The 16495-nt window shown below is 41.8% G+C and overlaps 1 protein-coding gene across 1 annotated transcript in view; it reads left to right on the top strand.

Annotated features, from left to right (window-relative positions):
• MYO3B (myosin IIIB) overlaps positions 1–16495 on the top strand; it is a 210217-nt gene that overhangs the window by 11555 nt on the left and 182167 nt on the right. Inside the window, 2 exon segments of the mRNA XM_044418298.1 lie at positions 158–257; positions 4829–4905. Coding sequence (XP_044274233.1) covers positions 158–257; positions 4829–4905 — 177 coding nt within the window.

Genomic DNA, 16495 nt, shown 5'->3' with positions numbered 1-16495 from the left:
GGAGCTGGTTTTGAGGATGTGATACAGTGCACAGGTATTTCTACAATATGAGTGCAGATTGTTTTGATTATGCTCCCTCACATTAGAAGGATTGCTTTTAATGTGGGAGCAAGCATCTTATTCCTCTTTCTCTTTTCTTCTCCTTGATGGTACCCAGGGCCTTCAGCACTTACATAACAACCGAATCATTCATCGTGATGTCAAGGGGAACAACATTCTCCTGACAACAGAAGGAGGAGTCAAGCTTGTTGACTTTGGTAATAATGGCTTCTTTCTCCCTTCCCCTCCCCTCCCCTCCTTCCTTTCACTTGTGACTGTACAGTTTAGCCCAAGGCATTTATTTTGGTGGCATGAGAAAAGACAGCTTTCCGCCCAAGGGCCAAATTGCACATGAGTCGAATCATATTTCAAGCCTTACTTACATTTCACTAATTTTGAGTGAAAGGTTGCTTTTCACAAATTCCCAATGCTGAATCCAGCAGTGGGGTATTAGCATCCAGAATGGGGCAAGGAATAACCCTCTCCTTTGTGCAGACGCTCCCCCACCAAATTACCTCTTCTTGCCTCTGTAATTAAGCAAAAGAAGGGAGAGGTAGTCATGCACCAGACAGGAAGTGTGGCATGTAGTTTGGCTCTCAGCAAGCTCGTTAGGGGGACCCATAAATAGCAGGGGTAGGAGGCTTTGAACAATGCACAGAAATGAGACTGCAGCTGAAGCAAATGTTTGGAGGCAATGTACAACCCAAAAGCAAACTAAGCCGCTGCGGCTATCTGTACACATCTCGGTGAATCAAGCAGCAACAGTAACTGATGTTTACAGAGGAGAAGAATAAACCCAACCCCTAGTCTTTCCTTTCTGATCACTACCAGCACCATTTATCTTAGCCGGGCCATGTTCATGCAGGAGCTGGGTCAGGCCAGGGAGCACCTGTACCACTTCCTGCTCTCATCCCGCTAGTCCCTCTGGCTCGGAAGTGCAGAACCAGACACACAGCCAACCAGACCTGAAGTGTTCACAGGGAGGCTACCGACATGGGTGCATGTCGGGAGCAGTTTATCTGGTCTAGAGGCATTTTGAAGACACCATTCTAAACTGTTTTTATTTAACTCTATTTCTGCAACCATGTTATCATGTATATACGTTCACAAAATTCACTAAGCAGGTTCAACCATTTTTATAGTTCTTGCTACCAAAGAGTAAAAAAAGGTTTAAAATCCTTTTTAAAGGATTTTCCTCAAAAGACTTTGCTTTGTTGCTCTTCTCTGAATTTATTCTAATTTATCTGAAGCCTTAACGTGTGATGTTCCAAACTGAACACAGTGTTTTGAGGTGAGGCCTGATGAGTGCAGAGTAGAGTGGAAGTATTGCTTTATGCAATTCTGAAACTATACTTCTATTGATGCAACTTAAAATTGCATTTGGTATTTGTATGGCTACATTGTATTCAGCTTGTGATTAACCATCATTCCAAAATCCTTTTTACCAATACTAGTGCCAAGCCAGGTATCTCCCACTTTATACCCATGCATTTGACATGATTTTTCCTAAATGAAGAACTTTCCATTTGTTTCTGTTAAATTTCATTCTGTTATTTTCCACCCAGTCTTGCAGCCTCTCATGATCATCCTGAATTTTATTTCTGTCCTCTGTGGTATTTGTTATCCCACCAAACATGTATCATCTGCACATTTGACAAACATTCTCAAGGCTTTTCTGAAGCTTCTGTAATATATTTAATTATTTATATGCTTTTTAAAAAAAAGTTAAGGGGAGAGAGAGAAAACTGGAGGGTGACCCCACTCTGGCTGTGCTGTTCAGTGCAAAACCTCTAACTAGAGCCAGATCTGACTTTCCAGGGCTCCTAATCCGTCTCCCTTCCCTCTGTTTCCCTTTCTCTAAAGCACCAATAATTTGCTGTTTTTCCAGCAGGTTCCCCTCCTGCCCCTACCATTCTGGAGGTTAGAAACACCTCGGTTAAGGCTTAGTTATTGGCAGTAAGAGCTTTAAATTAAAATATGTTGGTATTTTTTTCACCCCAGCCCTTTTGCCTTTGGCCTCACCTATCACTGGAATTCATCCCTCTTCTCTCTGAAACCAAGTTTGACCCTCAGGTTGAAAAGGGTTCAATGTAGCTGCTGTGCTTCCATAGCTGGATAGGAGCAACTGTTCATAGAAATAATGCAGGGAAGGTTTTGTACAGACAACAGTGCAAGCAGTCATCTCCCTCCAATCGGGATTTTAAATAATATCCTTTCCTAGGGAAAGAAGGCATCCTTCTTTTTCAGACGGTTGTAACTAGCCTTCAGCACATTCATTCTCTCTCAGCAGAAGGTAAAGTGGCCCTCTGGGTCCAAAAGCTAACAGATTCATTTAATTTGCAATTACAGCTGTTATAGATATGTGACTGAAATGGGAAGGCTCCATAAAAGGGTAGAAAAGAGATGGAAAAGACTACTTGGCAAGACATTTTACCTGTGGATAAATTTGCTGATTTCTTGATTAGGTCAAGTAGAAATAATTTTAAACACACATAGTACAGATAGTAAAATTATGACCAAGACGTTACCAGGATAACACAAAGACGGCTGCAGCCCTACTTACATTTCTCTGGGAGTGAGCTGTATTGAATTCAGTAAATCTGTATGCATGGGTCTGAGTAGAAATATTAAAGTGGATTGCGCACCACATGCCATGAAATGCATTACTTTCAATCTATGTGGTTTATTCAAAACACTCCCCACAAAATGCAATCTACTGCTTTATATGATAATCAAATGTAGCCCTGCATTACTGCTAATTTTCTGGTACTTTAAAAGTAGCATTATTAAAAGAAAAGAGATATAAGCGCTGCAGTTGTGAGAGCAGACACCACTTTATTAGCAGGAAGGCAGAGAAAATCTGTATTGAGGAATAGTCCAAACACTCAGTTTTAAGTAGCGATTGGACAAGCACCTTCTTTAGCAACCTCTTTGGCACCAAATGGGAGTGGAAACCATTTTTTATTTGATGTAGTCTTCTTGGGATAATAATTAGTGCTCTTACTGCTGCCTACTACACTGAGCTGTACAGAAAAAACCCTAGCAGGGCCAAACAAAACAAGCAGGTCAGAGGGAGGAACTTAGAAAGCAAAAAGCATTGACTGAATAGCAGCTTTCAATATTTTGCACCGAATCACCATGTTATATACACAATAGCATGTAAGAGCCAAAATTAAGTCAGGACAGGAAGCTATTTCAGCAATCAATTGGCCATACATTTTATAGAGAAGAGGTAGCTGAAAAGGGTTTGTTTTTTTGTTTACTGGCATATGATTTAGTTGAGAACTTACTTGTGAAACATTCAACAGCACAAATGGTTGTTTGTCTGATAAAAATGAAACCTGTTTTTCAGTTTGAAACAGAAGCAAAATACAGTGTCCAGTTTACAATTTCAATAATACTGTCAATTCAATCCAGAAAATGCCCTTTTCTCTCTCTCTCTCTCTCTCTCTGGAATGGACAAGATTCACACAAAGATACAAAGGCCTCTTCTTGGAAATACCCAAGATTAAATTGTAAAGCAGCAATAAAGTATATATTTTAAGAGACCTATGATGGCTATATTTCATGTCCACTCTTGAATAGAGCCACTAAATTGTTCTAAACACTACTTGGGCTTGTCCTGTACTCACCTGAGAGTAAGGCCCAGTGAGTAAGGATGAATAAACAAGCATAGGATTTAACTGACACCAGCCAGAGATAAATATGGTTCCAATATTGCATCTGTTCTAAAACGTGTGTGTGTGTAAGGGTGGGGGGAGGGTTAAACTGGTTCAATGCTATTGAGGAGGATTTAATGTAGTTTCATGAGCAGGACTACATTAATAGAGGGTTACCTCTAATGGTGGCTTTGCTCTAGAGAATAGCATTTCCTCAAGGAAAGAAACCTGTTTTTCCTGATTTCTTCCTCCTACTGCAGGCTTCCATTTCATGTCCTATTCCAGAGAGCCCTTCCAACCGAACAGATCAGCTTTTGGGAGGACATTAGGGGTGGGTGCAGTTGGCTATGGAGGCTGCCAAAGGCTAAGTGCCCTGCATAGCTGAAGTGGAGGAAATGCTTTTTGCTAGCAGAATACAACAACTGAATAGAATCTAGTAGCTTTGCACTAGTTTTCGCATCTCTTCCCAAAGAGTCCTGGGATTTATAAGTTAGCAGAGGTACTGAAAATCCTCTGTTGGAGATCCTTACCTCTCATACAAAACTACTGTTTCCAAAGTCCAGGTGAAGCTTGTAAACCAATTGAAATTCTGGTACATTTATGGACTTAGGATACTTACGCTCTGGAACATGCAACTTGTGACTGCTAGACAAAAAGACTGCCATTTTAAAGTTGTTGCTTTTCAGTAGGAAATTGAAGAAAAGGAACTTTGCCTATGGATAAGAATGATAAGAAAGATCAATGTCATTTGATAAGATAAATGCTTATCAAATTGCACTGAATTTATCTGAATCATCTCACATGTGGAACATGGTTTGTTCTTTGATGGATGCAGCAATTTCTAGTTTTGTTCTCAGTTATAGGCAGAGATGGTAGCTGCTGTAGACTCGCATAGGTGCTGTAGAATCTGATGCTTTGCCAATCCTGTATGTGGTCCTTCTCCAAAATGCAGGGAAATATCATAGCATTAGATGAATGTAAATAGGGAAGCAAGCCTAAATTGCTTCTGTCAGTAATGACATAGTTTAAATAATGACTATGTATGAAAACTGATTTCCATTCAGGCATTGTACTGAAAGAGTGATAAGAAGCTATTGTGCCAATGATTTGAATGTATATCATCATTACAGGTGTTTCTGCACAGCTCACTAGCACGAGGCTGAGGAGAAACACATCAGTGGGAACCCCATTTTGGATGGCTCCTGAGGTGAGCTGTATCATTTGGCTTCTCTGTGTGTTTGTACCTCTGTAGAAAATTACTGTTAAGATTTATAGAATTTTGTAAACAGCCTAATAACCATAAATAACAGTTGGGAACTCTTTTACAAATAAGCAAACTAAGGTTGCAGTCCTATATCTGTTCACTTGTGAGTAAGCCCCATTAATGTAAGTGGGATATACTTTTGAGTAGACATGCATAGGCTTGTACTGTAAATGTTTGTGGAGCTAATAGAGGTGACCAAAAAGTTATGTGTCAAAAATCAGGAGGGAAAGAGAACTCAAATCTTTGCAGAGTATTAGTTTTCAAATAAGTCTACCTTATCCTGGCTCTGAAGAAATGGTTTCCATATGAGAAATTTAACTACTCCACCTCCTCTAAGTTAGTACCATTCCCTCTAATAAAATGAGCTCAGATTTTCTAAGATGGGAAGTGCTAGTGACACAGTGAAACCAAAGTAGGGCCATTGCAAGACAGCAAACAAGTAGCATGTTCAGGGGAATCCCAAGGTTTGCAAAAACATGAAAAAAATTATTTGAGGATGCAATCCTATGCATGTTTAAACAGAAAAGATCCCTACAACTGCCAGCATCCCTTCACCTAAACATGCTAGGAATTGTAGGAAATTTCTTCTACCTAAATGCCCTAAAATAAATAAATCCTGAGGGGGTAAATCATTCCAGAACACCCCAATGAGTTCTGAGCATGTTCACTAATGAAGTGGAGGTGGGAATGGAGTGGAACGGAGAACTCTTAGGGAGGGCTGACCAGATGGATCCCTAAACAGGGACACTTCTGCTAGGAGATGACAGTACAGTACAACATTTTTTTGCAAGTCCTATATTTAATAATTACACCTAATAATTTCATAGCTATTTTCTCAAGTGTTTATTTATTACATTTTATCCTACCCATCCAGACGTTCTGGGCAATATAGGCTATCCTTCCTTGCATTTTATCCCAGTAAGCTTCAAGGCTGAGTGTGGATTTGAACCCAGATCTTCTCATTCCTAGATCTACCAGTACTCTCTTCACTGCCTCTCACTGGCTCTCGCTTCATGCATTTAGTAGTCTTACTTAATAAGTCTAAGAAAAATAAGGCTTCTGCAAATGAGGGAAACGAGACTGTCACAGAGATATGGAGAGCCAGTGTGGTGCAGTGGTTAGAGCATGGGACTGGGACTCAGACGATCTGGGTTCTAGTCCCCGCTCAGCCATGGAGCCACCTGGGTGACTGGGCCAGTCGCAGAGTCTCAGCCCAACCTACTTCACAGGTTTGTTGTTGTGGGGATAAGATGGAGGAGGAGAGATGATGTAAGCTGCCTTGAGCCCTTTGTAGGAAAAAGGCAGGATATAAATCGAAAAATAAATAAATAAATATAGTGGGTTCTCTAAAGTCATTAGTTTTCAGTGGGAACATAGCTGAACTGAGGGTAAAACTAGTCATAATGCTAATAATGTGAATGGACATGTGTTATATGCAGGGAAGCATGATCAACTTTGGCCCCATGGGAATGGTCTGGCAAGGAAGTTTAACTCTTTTTCTCCATCCTGGCCCAAATAAAAAACTGCCAATCTGAAGCTGCTATTTGCAGGGACGTTCCAACTGACACCTTGAAACAGAAATAGCAACTTCTTGTTGAAATGTTGGTTGTTGTTGAACTGTGTGTTATGTTGTTTGAACTCAGTCAGTGTTTGTCAAGGCTGCAATTAATTTACAATAGAAATACCTTCTATATCTATGTTCAGTACTAACGATGGTAGTGAGGAAATGCTATTACAGGTAAAATAAGACTCTGCATCTTTAGTCTGGCTCTAGAAATTGAGACAGTTCGCAAAATTAAGCTGGCTGATTCTGTTCATCAACGTCCTCTAGCTAGTGGCAGTTTGGCATACTCTTGGGATTTTGAGCATCCCCAAAAGAGAAATCAGAATTATCCCACCCATTCTCACCTTGGAACCTCTAGCTTATTTCTGAGTAAGTCAAACTTATTTCTGAGTAAACATTTATTGTAGCCTTCCCCAGTGGTCCAGGTGTGCTGGATTACAAAAACCCATCAAATTCAACCAGTAAACTAAGGATGTAAGGTTTGCCATCCAACACATGGGAGGGGCATTATATAAACATAAACACATGTAATATTTTGTGCTATTACATGCCATTTAAAATTTCACACTGTTAGCAAGTCAAAGCATTGCCTGCCTGGGCCCTGGTAGAAGAACTAAATATGTAGGCAAGATGATATGTTCCTAAAGATGGCATCTCAATTTAAATAGGATGCCGTCTAGTGGAACAAACAGATGGGTAACATGTGTGTGTGTGCATGCATGTGTGTGTGAACATGCTTGGCATCCTATCTGAACAAGGACTCAGAAATCAGAGCTGTCTTTCCCTTGTCTTTTGCTTGCATTTTGCTTTTCACCCTCCATTATTCTTTGCTCCTCAAGAAAGGGAGAAATGGAGATGCTAGTGATAAATAGAATAAAGCATTACTACTGAAAACAACATCTGGCACATGAAGGATGACTTGCCATCTTTCCTGCCCAGGCAATCATTGTTCTGTGAACTTGCATTTCTACCAATACTTTCTATATCAGGAACTGTGTTGAACTAAAACTCCCAAGAGCACCAACAACCATGGCCTATTGTTAAGGGTTATGGGAGTTGTAGTCCAGAACATCCAGCACTGCGTTGCCCACCTCTGTTGTATAGCTCTTCTAATATCAGACTTCCATACCCCAGAATATCCTAATGCAAATACTTCCTTAAAATATGTTTGCTGAGATAAGCTATTTGATTACAGCTGTATTTCAAGGAATTCCGAAGAAGCTCAAGGATATCCTAGGAATAGCAGGATTCCTTTCCTTCTGTCATCAAAATCATATCTGAAAAAATAACTTGTATACCTTTTAGAAATGCAGTTCAGAGAGTACAGCAGAAGTAATAATGAATTAGCTGAAAATATCTGAATGCATTTTAATCTGAATGCATTTAAAATGCCTTTGTATCTTTAAATAGCATGAACAGTAAATATTATGTGTCTTGCAGGTTTAAAAATAGTTTAATCTTCAGTGAGAAACAGCCCTTTGAATAAGGCCTTTCAGCTAGAAACCCTGACTCTTGCTATAAAAGCAAAGCTTATCTAATTGTAACAGATCGTTTTGAAACATTTAAATGATAACCTATGATTTCAAACTTGTATTTAAAATAATCCTAGAACATTAGATGCTTGGTACCTCTAATGAAAATGCGTTGAATACTTTTTGATGGAAAAGCTAGTCTCTCCCAGCAGAAATGAGAGAGTTATGTAACTGAAATAGCAACTTCAGTCTTAATGTTTTAAAATTAATGGGAAATAAATCTTGCCCAAATCTAAAAAAGGATTTGCTCTCCTTTGTCCTTGTCTCTCCTTCAGCATCTCCTATTCACTAGTCACTGGCCCGCTTCATGGGGCTTAAGGTCAGCCCCAGGTTAATAGCTTTAGGTTTCTTTACTTCTTATTAAGCTAACTTTCCTTTCTCTGATCTGGATGGACATTTTGTTCTGTGCTTGAGTGCTGCTTGAATAAGAGGAAGAGTTTGTGTTAGCTAAATTCTAGGGAAATTATATAATTTATAGAGAAGTCAAGATATGCAAAGCCATTTAATTTTTTTGATGCCCTGAGGGTATGTGAAAGTAATCCTGCATGTACAGATTTGTTTCAATGGGGAAATAGAAAATAAAAATGAACAAGGAGATCTATACCTTCTGTGCTGAAAGAAAAGAATTTATAGAGAATGTGCATTAGCCTATTTCAAATACATAAAATTGAGAACATAATTTTAATATTCATTATGAGTTGTAATTCATAATGTAACTTTAATTTTGTAGACTCATTTCACTGTTTTATTACATTTTTGTGGATCAGGGCTAGTAAAATAGTAGTGATGATAATGGGCTTGTCATTCACATCCGCTGCTCCAGAGAAATAGAGGGTTGGACCCAGATTTATGCTGGACTGACTGTGCTAGTAGGAGTGGACCTGTCCATCCCAATCCCACACCCATCATTCCCCATGGCAGTCTTACTGGCCTCCTGAAATTGCTGCACAGAAAGACAGAAGACTGTGCTGAATGGGTTGAGTTCTGATTTATGCAAGGGAGGGGGCATCCCCAAAATTCAGGCAGAGGGTCTTCTGCAGATGGAACCCTTCCTCTTGTGGAACATCCCTTTCACTCACAGAAGGCAGGTTCTGGATTCACATAGTGTATGTGTTGAAAGAAGCATTTATTTTTCCCTTCAATTGCTATTGTTTTATTGAGTGTATTTGCATGTCACCCTGGAAAAAGTTACAGCTGGTTGGTTGCTGTGTGAATAATCCAGGGTATGCTCAACAAACAATGGGATATCCCATGGCTCTCCCTCCCTCTTGGTACTCCCACTGGTATCCCAGGTGCCCCCATGGCAGGACTGATTTACCTGCTATCCTCAGGCAATAGTAGTGAACCCTTTGGTGCTTGTCATGGGCTTTTTGTCCCTTTTACCCTATCTTTAGAGAGAGGGAGAGAGAGAGAGAGAGAGAGAGAGAGAGCTCTGATTGGACAGCTGGTGACAGCTACTTCAATGCGCCCAATTTAAAAAAAATAAAAATATGAAAAAAATGTGCACATTTAGGGTGATTTTTTTTAAAGATGTGATGAGCCAGTGTCAATCCCTTCATAGTGGACAGTCTCTTGTAGAACATCCCTTTCATTCACAGAAGGCAGGTTCTGGATTCACATGGTGTGTGTGTTGAAACAAACAAGATAGTACAAAATGGCATTCAATTATGGGGGAGAGTACAAAGCCAGTGCTGGTTGCCCAGATGTGAGTGGCTCATATTCCTGGTGGACTGCGCAAGCTTGGCAAAATTGGCATGGGGGGTGTTGCTGGTCTTGCCAAATGGTTTGTTACTTGATTCCTGATACTCTATATGGGGTCAATCACCCACGTTTGGAAGGCAGGACAATCTCTTGTGAGTGCAACAGCCCCTAGAACAAGCTATGGGTTGTCAAAGTGGGTTTTGCCCTCAAACAAGTCACCTTGTGGGAAGTGTTTTGGGTTTGCACAACATGACAACTTGTGGCTTGTCACCCTTGCTAAGTTGTCATGTTGTGCAAACAGTCATTATTTATTTATTTAGGAGGCTTCTATGCCGCCCCATTCACCAAAGTCATCAAGTCACATAAGAGGGTAGCAAGAACTGTGATCCCCAAGCAGTGAAGAATCACTTTTGAAATACTCTTAATTAAAGTCAGGACAGGCTGAAGAAATGCAGAGAGGAAGCAGCATGCTTCTAAGAGATTTTGAATTGATCTAGAAAGGGTACAAGGTGGGAGAAAGCAGCAGCTAATTTTAAAAAATGGTCTAATCTTCTGTATTTCGAAATATTTAGTGCCGGTGTTGAGAAACTTTTTCCTATTTTTTGTATTTGCACATATACAGGAAACGTTATCTAAATCTAGATCTATCTAATTAATTTACCATAATTTTTCAGTGCTTCCAGATGAGGCCCTTATCGAGTCTCATTCACAGAATTTTACAATGAGGTCCAGTTGTCATCATCTTCCATTTGTAATCCTCCTATGCTTTCCCACTGCTTTCCCAGTTTCTTTTCTTTTTGAGAGAAAAGCTGTTAACCAAGAAAAGATGGGATAACTGCATGATGCCTTTAAATAGATAGTGTTAGGAGCCCTCCATCTGGAAGCAGCCTTTAATCAGCTACAAAGACCCCCTGTGGTGCAAGCACCTTTTTGGTGTAAGGCCTTTGATGAACAAATTGTGTTTCACTGTAGATGATCTCCAGTAGAAAGATAATGAATTGACCCAGCCTATATATTGCATTTAGTATCTTTTATTTTCTCAGTTATTTTGCCCCTTCCCTTCAAAATACAGTTAGCTCAAGGTGGGCAGGTGTCCTTCTTTACAGAGGACAGTTTGAAGATGTCTTCTTGTGTGATGGACTGTTCAGTCCAGGTCTGGTTTAAAATCAAAGAAGTGTAAAAAGGGAAAACAGGCCTGGTCCTTGAAATTGCCTGTTAATAGTTTTTACCTGGACAGCAGGTTGAGCAGGCACACAGGACACCAAGTCAGCTTCCTCTAGAAATTGCCTTTCTATGTACCTTACAGTTGTTATTTCTAAATGCCCAGCACATGCAAATATTATGCAGATTCCTATCCCCTGTTTTGGTGATGCACTTCCTCTTCTTTGGAAGTCAGAATTGGCCACTTTGCTGCTCTTTGAATCAGAGGCATACCCTGAGCAGCCCACTGGCTTTCTTCTTCTACCAGACCCAGAAATGTCCCTTCCCAAGACCTCCTGAGTAAAGGAATATTTGTGAGCAAGCCCAGTATGGTGGCACTGATGGCCTGCCCTGGGTAGAGCTCCAAAGCCTTCACTCCTAGGCACAGTGTGAGAAGGCCACCTGCCTGAATGTGTGTGGTTTGGGTTGTTTATTTCCCTAAATAAGCTAATTCTTCTCCAGGCCTCCTTATGTTTGGCCCTAGGGCCCCTCCCAGACTTTGCCTTTTGTATGGACCCTTGCTAAGTGCATGTTGCTCTTCCTCAGCACCACTGGAAGCAGGGGACCGAGGTTCTTTCAAAGATTTGGAGCAGCTGGCTTTGAAGCTTTGTCAGAGGGCTCTGCTGAAGAGCTTGAAGGCCCTGCTGGAACAATGGCTGAGGCAATTTGCACAAGAGCCTCGAGTTCTCCTCATATGTGGTGCACATGAGAAGGCACGACTAACACTTCTCCCTCACTCAGTGCATGCAGTGAGAGGAACGGAAAGCCAGAGTATTGCCTGCGCCAGGTTTTCAAAGGCCCTTGGGCAAGGCCCCTCCCTCAGTGAGGCCTCCTCATCTCTCCTGGCTCCATAGACCTCTCAGCAGTGCTGCCACCAGCTGCTCTCGCTCTCCCTCTTCTTTGTCATCATTGCGGCCACTTGCTCCACTGTCAGGCAGAGAGCTAGCATGGAAGTAGGCCCTGGTGTCTGTTGCATCTCCTTCCTGCCACCACAACTGTTGCCTGGGCCAGAACAAGAGGTGGCAGGGGGACAAACAGGTTTCAGGGTGAAGAGGAAGAACAGCTCCAGGGGGCTATTGTAAGTGGGTCCCTGCTGGGGTGTGACTGTGCTTCCCTTTGCCTGCTGCCCCTGATTGTGCCTCGTTCTCCATGGCTTCATCTGAATGCAGCCAATGCACAGCATCCTACTTCCTTCTGTGTTCCCAGTGGTGTGGCGAGGGCACCAGTGCACACAATGTGCATGCATGAAGACATTATTTAGCCCTTCATATGATGGCCTGGGGGTCAGGAATGGGGTCTGTGGGTGTGATTCCAGTAGGCCTTCCACAGATTAAGTGGATGTGTGAAGAGCATTCATGTGAGTGTGAGAAGGACAGAAAGAGGCTTTTTGTCCATGCCTTGCCTTTTATGGGAATGACAAATTAGTGGGTCCAATCATTTTGGCTCCTTCGTTTTGCTCAGTTTGGTTTATGTCCCCTTCTTAAAAGGTTGTTGCTGAACATTGGGAAGAAAAACAGAAACTGTTTTAAAAACAGCCAAGTTTCTGCTGCTGAGGTTTCATGGTCTTAGTACTATGGCAGTGATGCAGAGACAAACCCACATTCTCCTTTATTAATTTAGGTAGGTGGTTACAATGTCCTATAACACTCTTAGATGGTAAGTGTGAGTGAGTGTGTATACGCACCCATGTGTATGAAGTTACATCAAAGAACATGCTAGGGTTTGCTTGCTGCTGCCTATATCATTTAAAATAAAACAACAGCCCTTAGTACTTGGGATTTGTATAGCACAATACAATTTTTAAAGCATTGCATGTATATTCCCTCCTGTAAAGCACCTCAGTAACTCTACCTCAGTATATCCTATTAGAGTCTGAAGCTAGAATTGTCATGACTTCCTTATGTGGAGTCACGGCATTTGTGGCTAAGGTAAGATTTGAGTGGGGAAGTTGCACCTTATAGCTCATGTTAATGATCAACTGTGCTGTATTACCACCCCATCTTTCCCCTGTGTTTGCGTCATGCCTATGTAGACAATAAGTGTGTGGAGAAGAGGGCAGACCTGCATTACTGCCCCCAGTGGCATCACCCACCAGGTGGACCCACACAGCATACGTGTGTCTGCAAAGGAGTGGCTATGTGTGCAGATGTTGCACTGACTGTGCAGGCTGATGTTCCAGGCCCACATTGCCCTTTTCCACAGGTTTAGTGCATGTGTGGAGAAGATCTGAAGCCTATTATCTAATTGTTCACAGTTTGGTATGAGTTGCATGAACTACTTCATTAAAAAAAAGTGTTCTGGGCCCATTGATTAACAATAGATTAAGCTGTCTGATTTTTCTCTGATAGGGCTGGGTGAAGATGACAGAGTAATCTTTGTAGATATTATTTTGCTGCCTTATAGTCATGCTGATGGTGGGTTTTTTTAATAATCAAGAGGGGGAAAATAAAAGGCAATTGATTTTGTTCTGTCTAGCAAAATGAATTGTGATTTCCTTCCTTCAGAGTCAGTGCCTTGAAGGGCTCATTTACATGATTTTAGTGGAGTGACATTATTAGGAACAGATATTTTCAAGAAGTAGAAAAGAAATGAAGTAAACTAGAAATATTTTAATGTCTGCCATTGTATTCACCCACTTCTTAAATTGTCAGCAGAAAAAGACAAGATATGAAGTATGCAGCAGAATGATTTTGTATCCAAAATACAGAGATTGTGGTATCTGTCTAGAACATGAGTAGGAAACATGTTGGCCATTGGCAGCATGCAACCCCCTTCCTTTTCTTCACCACCCTGCTGAAATTGTCCTTACCATACTGTCAAGAAGAAAAAAAAAGCACTGACTTGTTCCCCAAATTTGATTTTGTTTCTCAGCAAGCTCTTTCTTTAAAACAGCAGATTTAGGTTGTTATCAGCCCAATATTGTCCTTTTTCAAGGCCTGTAGTGACTTCAGATTTCAGTGGCAAACCTGCAGTTATGTTTGCCTCCACACTGGCAAGTTTCAGCAGCAGCAGCAGACTGCAAACCTTGGTGTTGGAAAGTGGGCAAAGGAAGTAGAGGTGCAAACTACTCACTCTCTTTGTTTCTGCCTCTGCATCTTCACTGTCTCCGTCTTATTTTTGAATTACTGCAGAAAGAATCTCCCCACAGGGACTCTTTGGGGTCAAAAAAGGTCACAAGGCTTGCATGCTGCTAGAGGACTGCACTGCCGAGCTGTTCCCCCTCCCACCCTGAGAAAATAAGCTTATGAAAGTCTGAGGGCTAAAATGGGATGCAAAAACGTACTTGCCCCAAATCTTTCTCCCTTACTTAAGAGGGCAACCTATTTTCTAAAAGATCCTGTAAAAATTGAGAAATGCTACTGCAAAATGTAAGTTTGGGGAGAGGGGAGAGACAGGCACAACCTGTCGAACTGTTGGTGAGCACTTCTAAACTCCCCGAGGCAGCAATTTGACCCCAGAGTAAGCTCTGTTCCCATTTCCCCTCATAACTGCTGCAGAAAGAACGGTTTTGGCTGCTCTCTGAGGTTGGGAAAGCGACCGTGGAGAGGGAGAAAGAGAGAACCTGTTGGGCAGGGAAAGGAGGATGCTGGAGCAGCTAGGATATGAGGTGGCCTGAAGTTGCTCCAGCTCCATTTTCTCCTCTCTGAAATGTGCTGGCCAGGGCTGCGAAAAACCCTGCCTAGCAAAAATGCAAGGCAAGAGAACAGAGAGGCGAGGATTGGTTTTGCTCCTCCTCCCAGCTCTGCACTGGGTGTCCATAAGCTCTTGAGTTCAGGAGCTTACAGGCATCCTGCCAGGATTGCACCCTAACAAAGCTGTTTCCTACCCATTTTACTCTGGGTTGACACAGCCCATCCTCAAAGCCACATCTCCTACACTGCCAAGTTTCAGACCAGTGTGCTGAGCCAATTTCTCAGTATAAGCTGTAGAACCTACTCCCCCATTTCTGATTACAAGAGTGGGATGCTATTCTGTGTCACTTAATATATATCTAGAGAGAGAGACAGAGACAGAGACAGAGAGAGAGAAACTTGTTTTGGTGTTGTGGGTGAATTAAATTAAATTGACTGCAGTACCATAAACAATTTAGCTAGTGCATTTGATTTGCTTAATTTGGCATGCTCTCCTTGAAACAGGGTAAGTCTTGTGCCATATTCAGGGGTGTGCGTGCATGTGTACATACACACTGATCCATTTCCAGCATAATGTTGGCATACCTCATAAGCAGCTTAGCTACGCAGACACATCACTTTACCCCAGGAGGTCCAGCCCTTTACAATCCAGCTTCCTTCCAGCTCAGTGGGTCAACTGTACTAATTGTACAGTGCAAGTCTCCAGCTAGCTTTGCTCCACAGTGGTAATCGCTCCGTGCCATACATTGTATGCCTGGGGCTATGCTTTTTATGCATGTAGTGTTGTGTACTTGGAGACGAAAGGGGGGGAGTAGCTTCAGTATTCATTATAGTGGAAGATCTTTAAATGGATGGTTGCACTGCCATGTGTTTTCTGCACATTGTACCTATCCTTGTTGTGAATTGAATCATGCAAAGAACACAGACTCTCTGCCTTGTGCACCTGAGTGGTGCCTGCTTTTTTTTTTTTTTTTATCAATCTATATGCTAATTTCCATTTTTTCCTCACGGCCAGTCATTAGCCCATGTAAAGCTAATATCTTTTGGAGCTGGAGCAAACTAACATGTTTTCTTTATTATTATTTTTAATTGTATTTCTCTACCCCCCTTCTGCAACTCCACAGGGAGTGAGTTCCAGAGTTTGGGAGAAACACAGGAGCAAGGTCTTTCCCATTTTCTCAAGCAGGGCTTTTCAAACAAGCATGTCTTTATAAGGGCCTTTCTAGCTCACCTTACAAACTGAGAAGGCTCACACTGAAATTGTCTGACCCATCACAACCCCATGGACAACATTCCTCCAGGCCTTCCTGTCCTCCATCAACCCCCAGAATCCACTTAAGCTCATGCCGACTGCTTCAGTGACTCCATCTAGCAACCTCATCCTCTGCCGTCCCCTTCTTCTTTTGCCCTCAATTGTTCCCAGCATCAGGCTCTTCTCCAGTGAGTCCTTCCTTTTCATTAGGTGGCCAAAGTATTTGAGTTTCATCTTCAGTATCTGGCCTTCTGGTTTGATTGCCTTGCAGTCCAAGGGACTCACAGGAGTCTTCTCCAGCACCACAATTCAAACGCCTCAATTCTCCACACTGAATTCTTCACAATTCTTCACTCAGTTTCACACTGAAATACCCAGGTCCTAAGCCATTTAGAGCTTTAAATTCTAACACAAACACTTTAAATTCTGTCTGGAAAACTGTTAATATCCGTGCAGACCTAGTATTGGGGTGATACAAATGCCTGTTATGAGCCCAGCTGCCACACTTTGCATCAACTGGCATTTCTGAATGCTTCTTAAGGTTAAGTCTCACAGAGTGCATGACTGCGATGAAAACAAGGCACAGTCAACTGTCGCTAGGTCAGACTGAGATGAGCAGTTGCAGCTGGAGAACCAGACATCATTGTAGAAG

Source organism: Varanus komodoensis, unplaced genomic scaffold, assembly GCF_004798865.1.
Source record: "Varanus komodoensis strain SLA01 unplaced genomic scaffold, ASM479886v1 scaffold9, whole genome shotgun sequence".
Taxonomy (NCBI): domain Eukaryota; kingdom Metazoa; phylum Chordata; class Lepidosauria; order Squamata; family Varanidae; genus Varanus; species Varanus komodoensis.
This window is presented reverse-complemented; position numbering and strand designations above follow the sequence as displayed.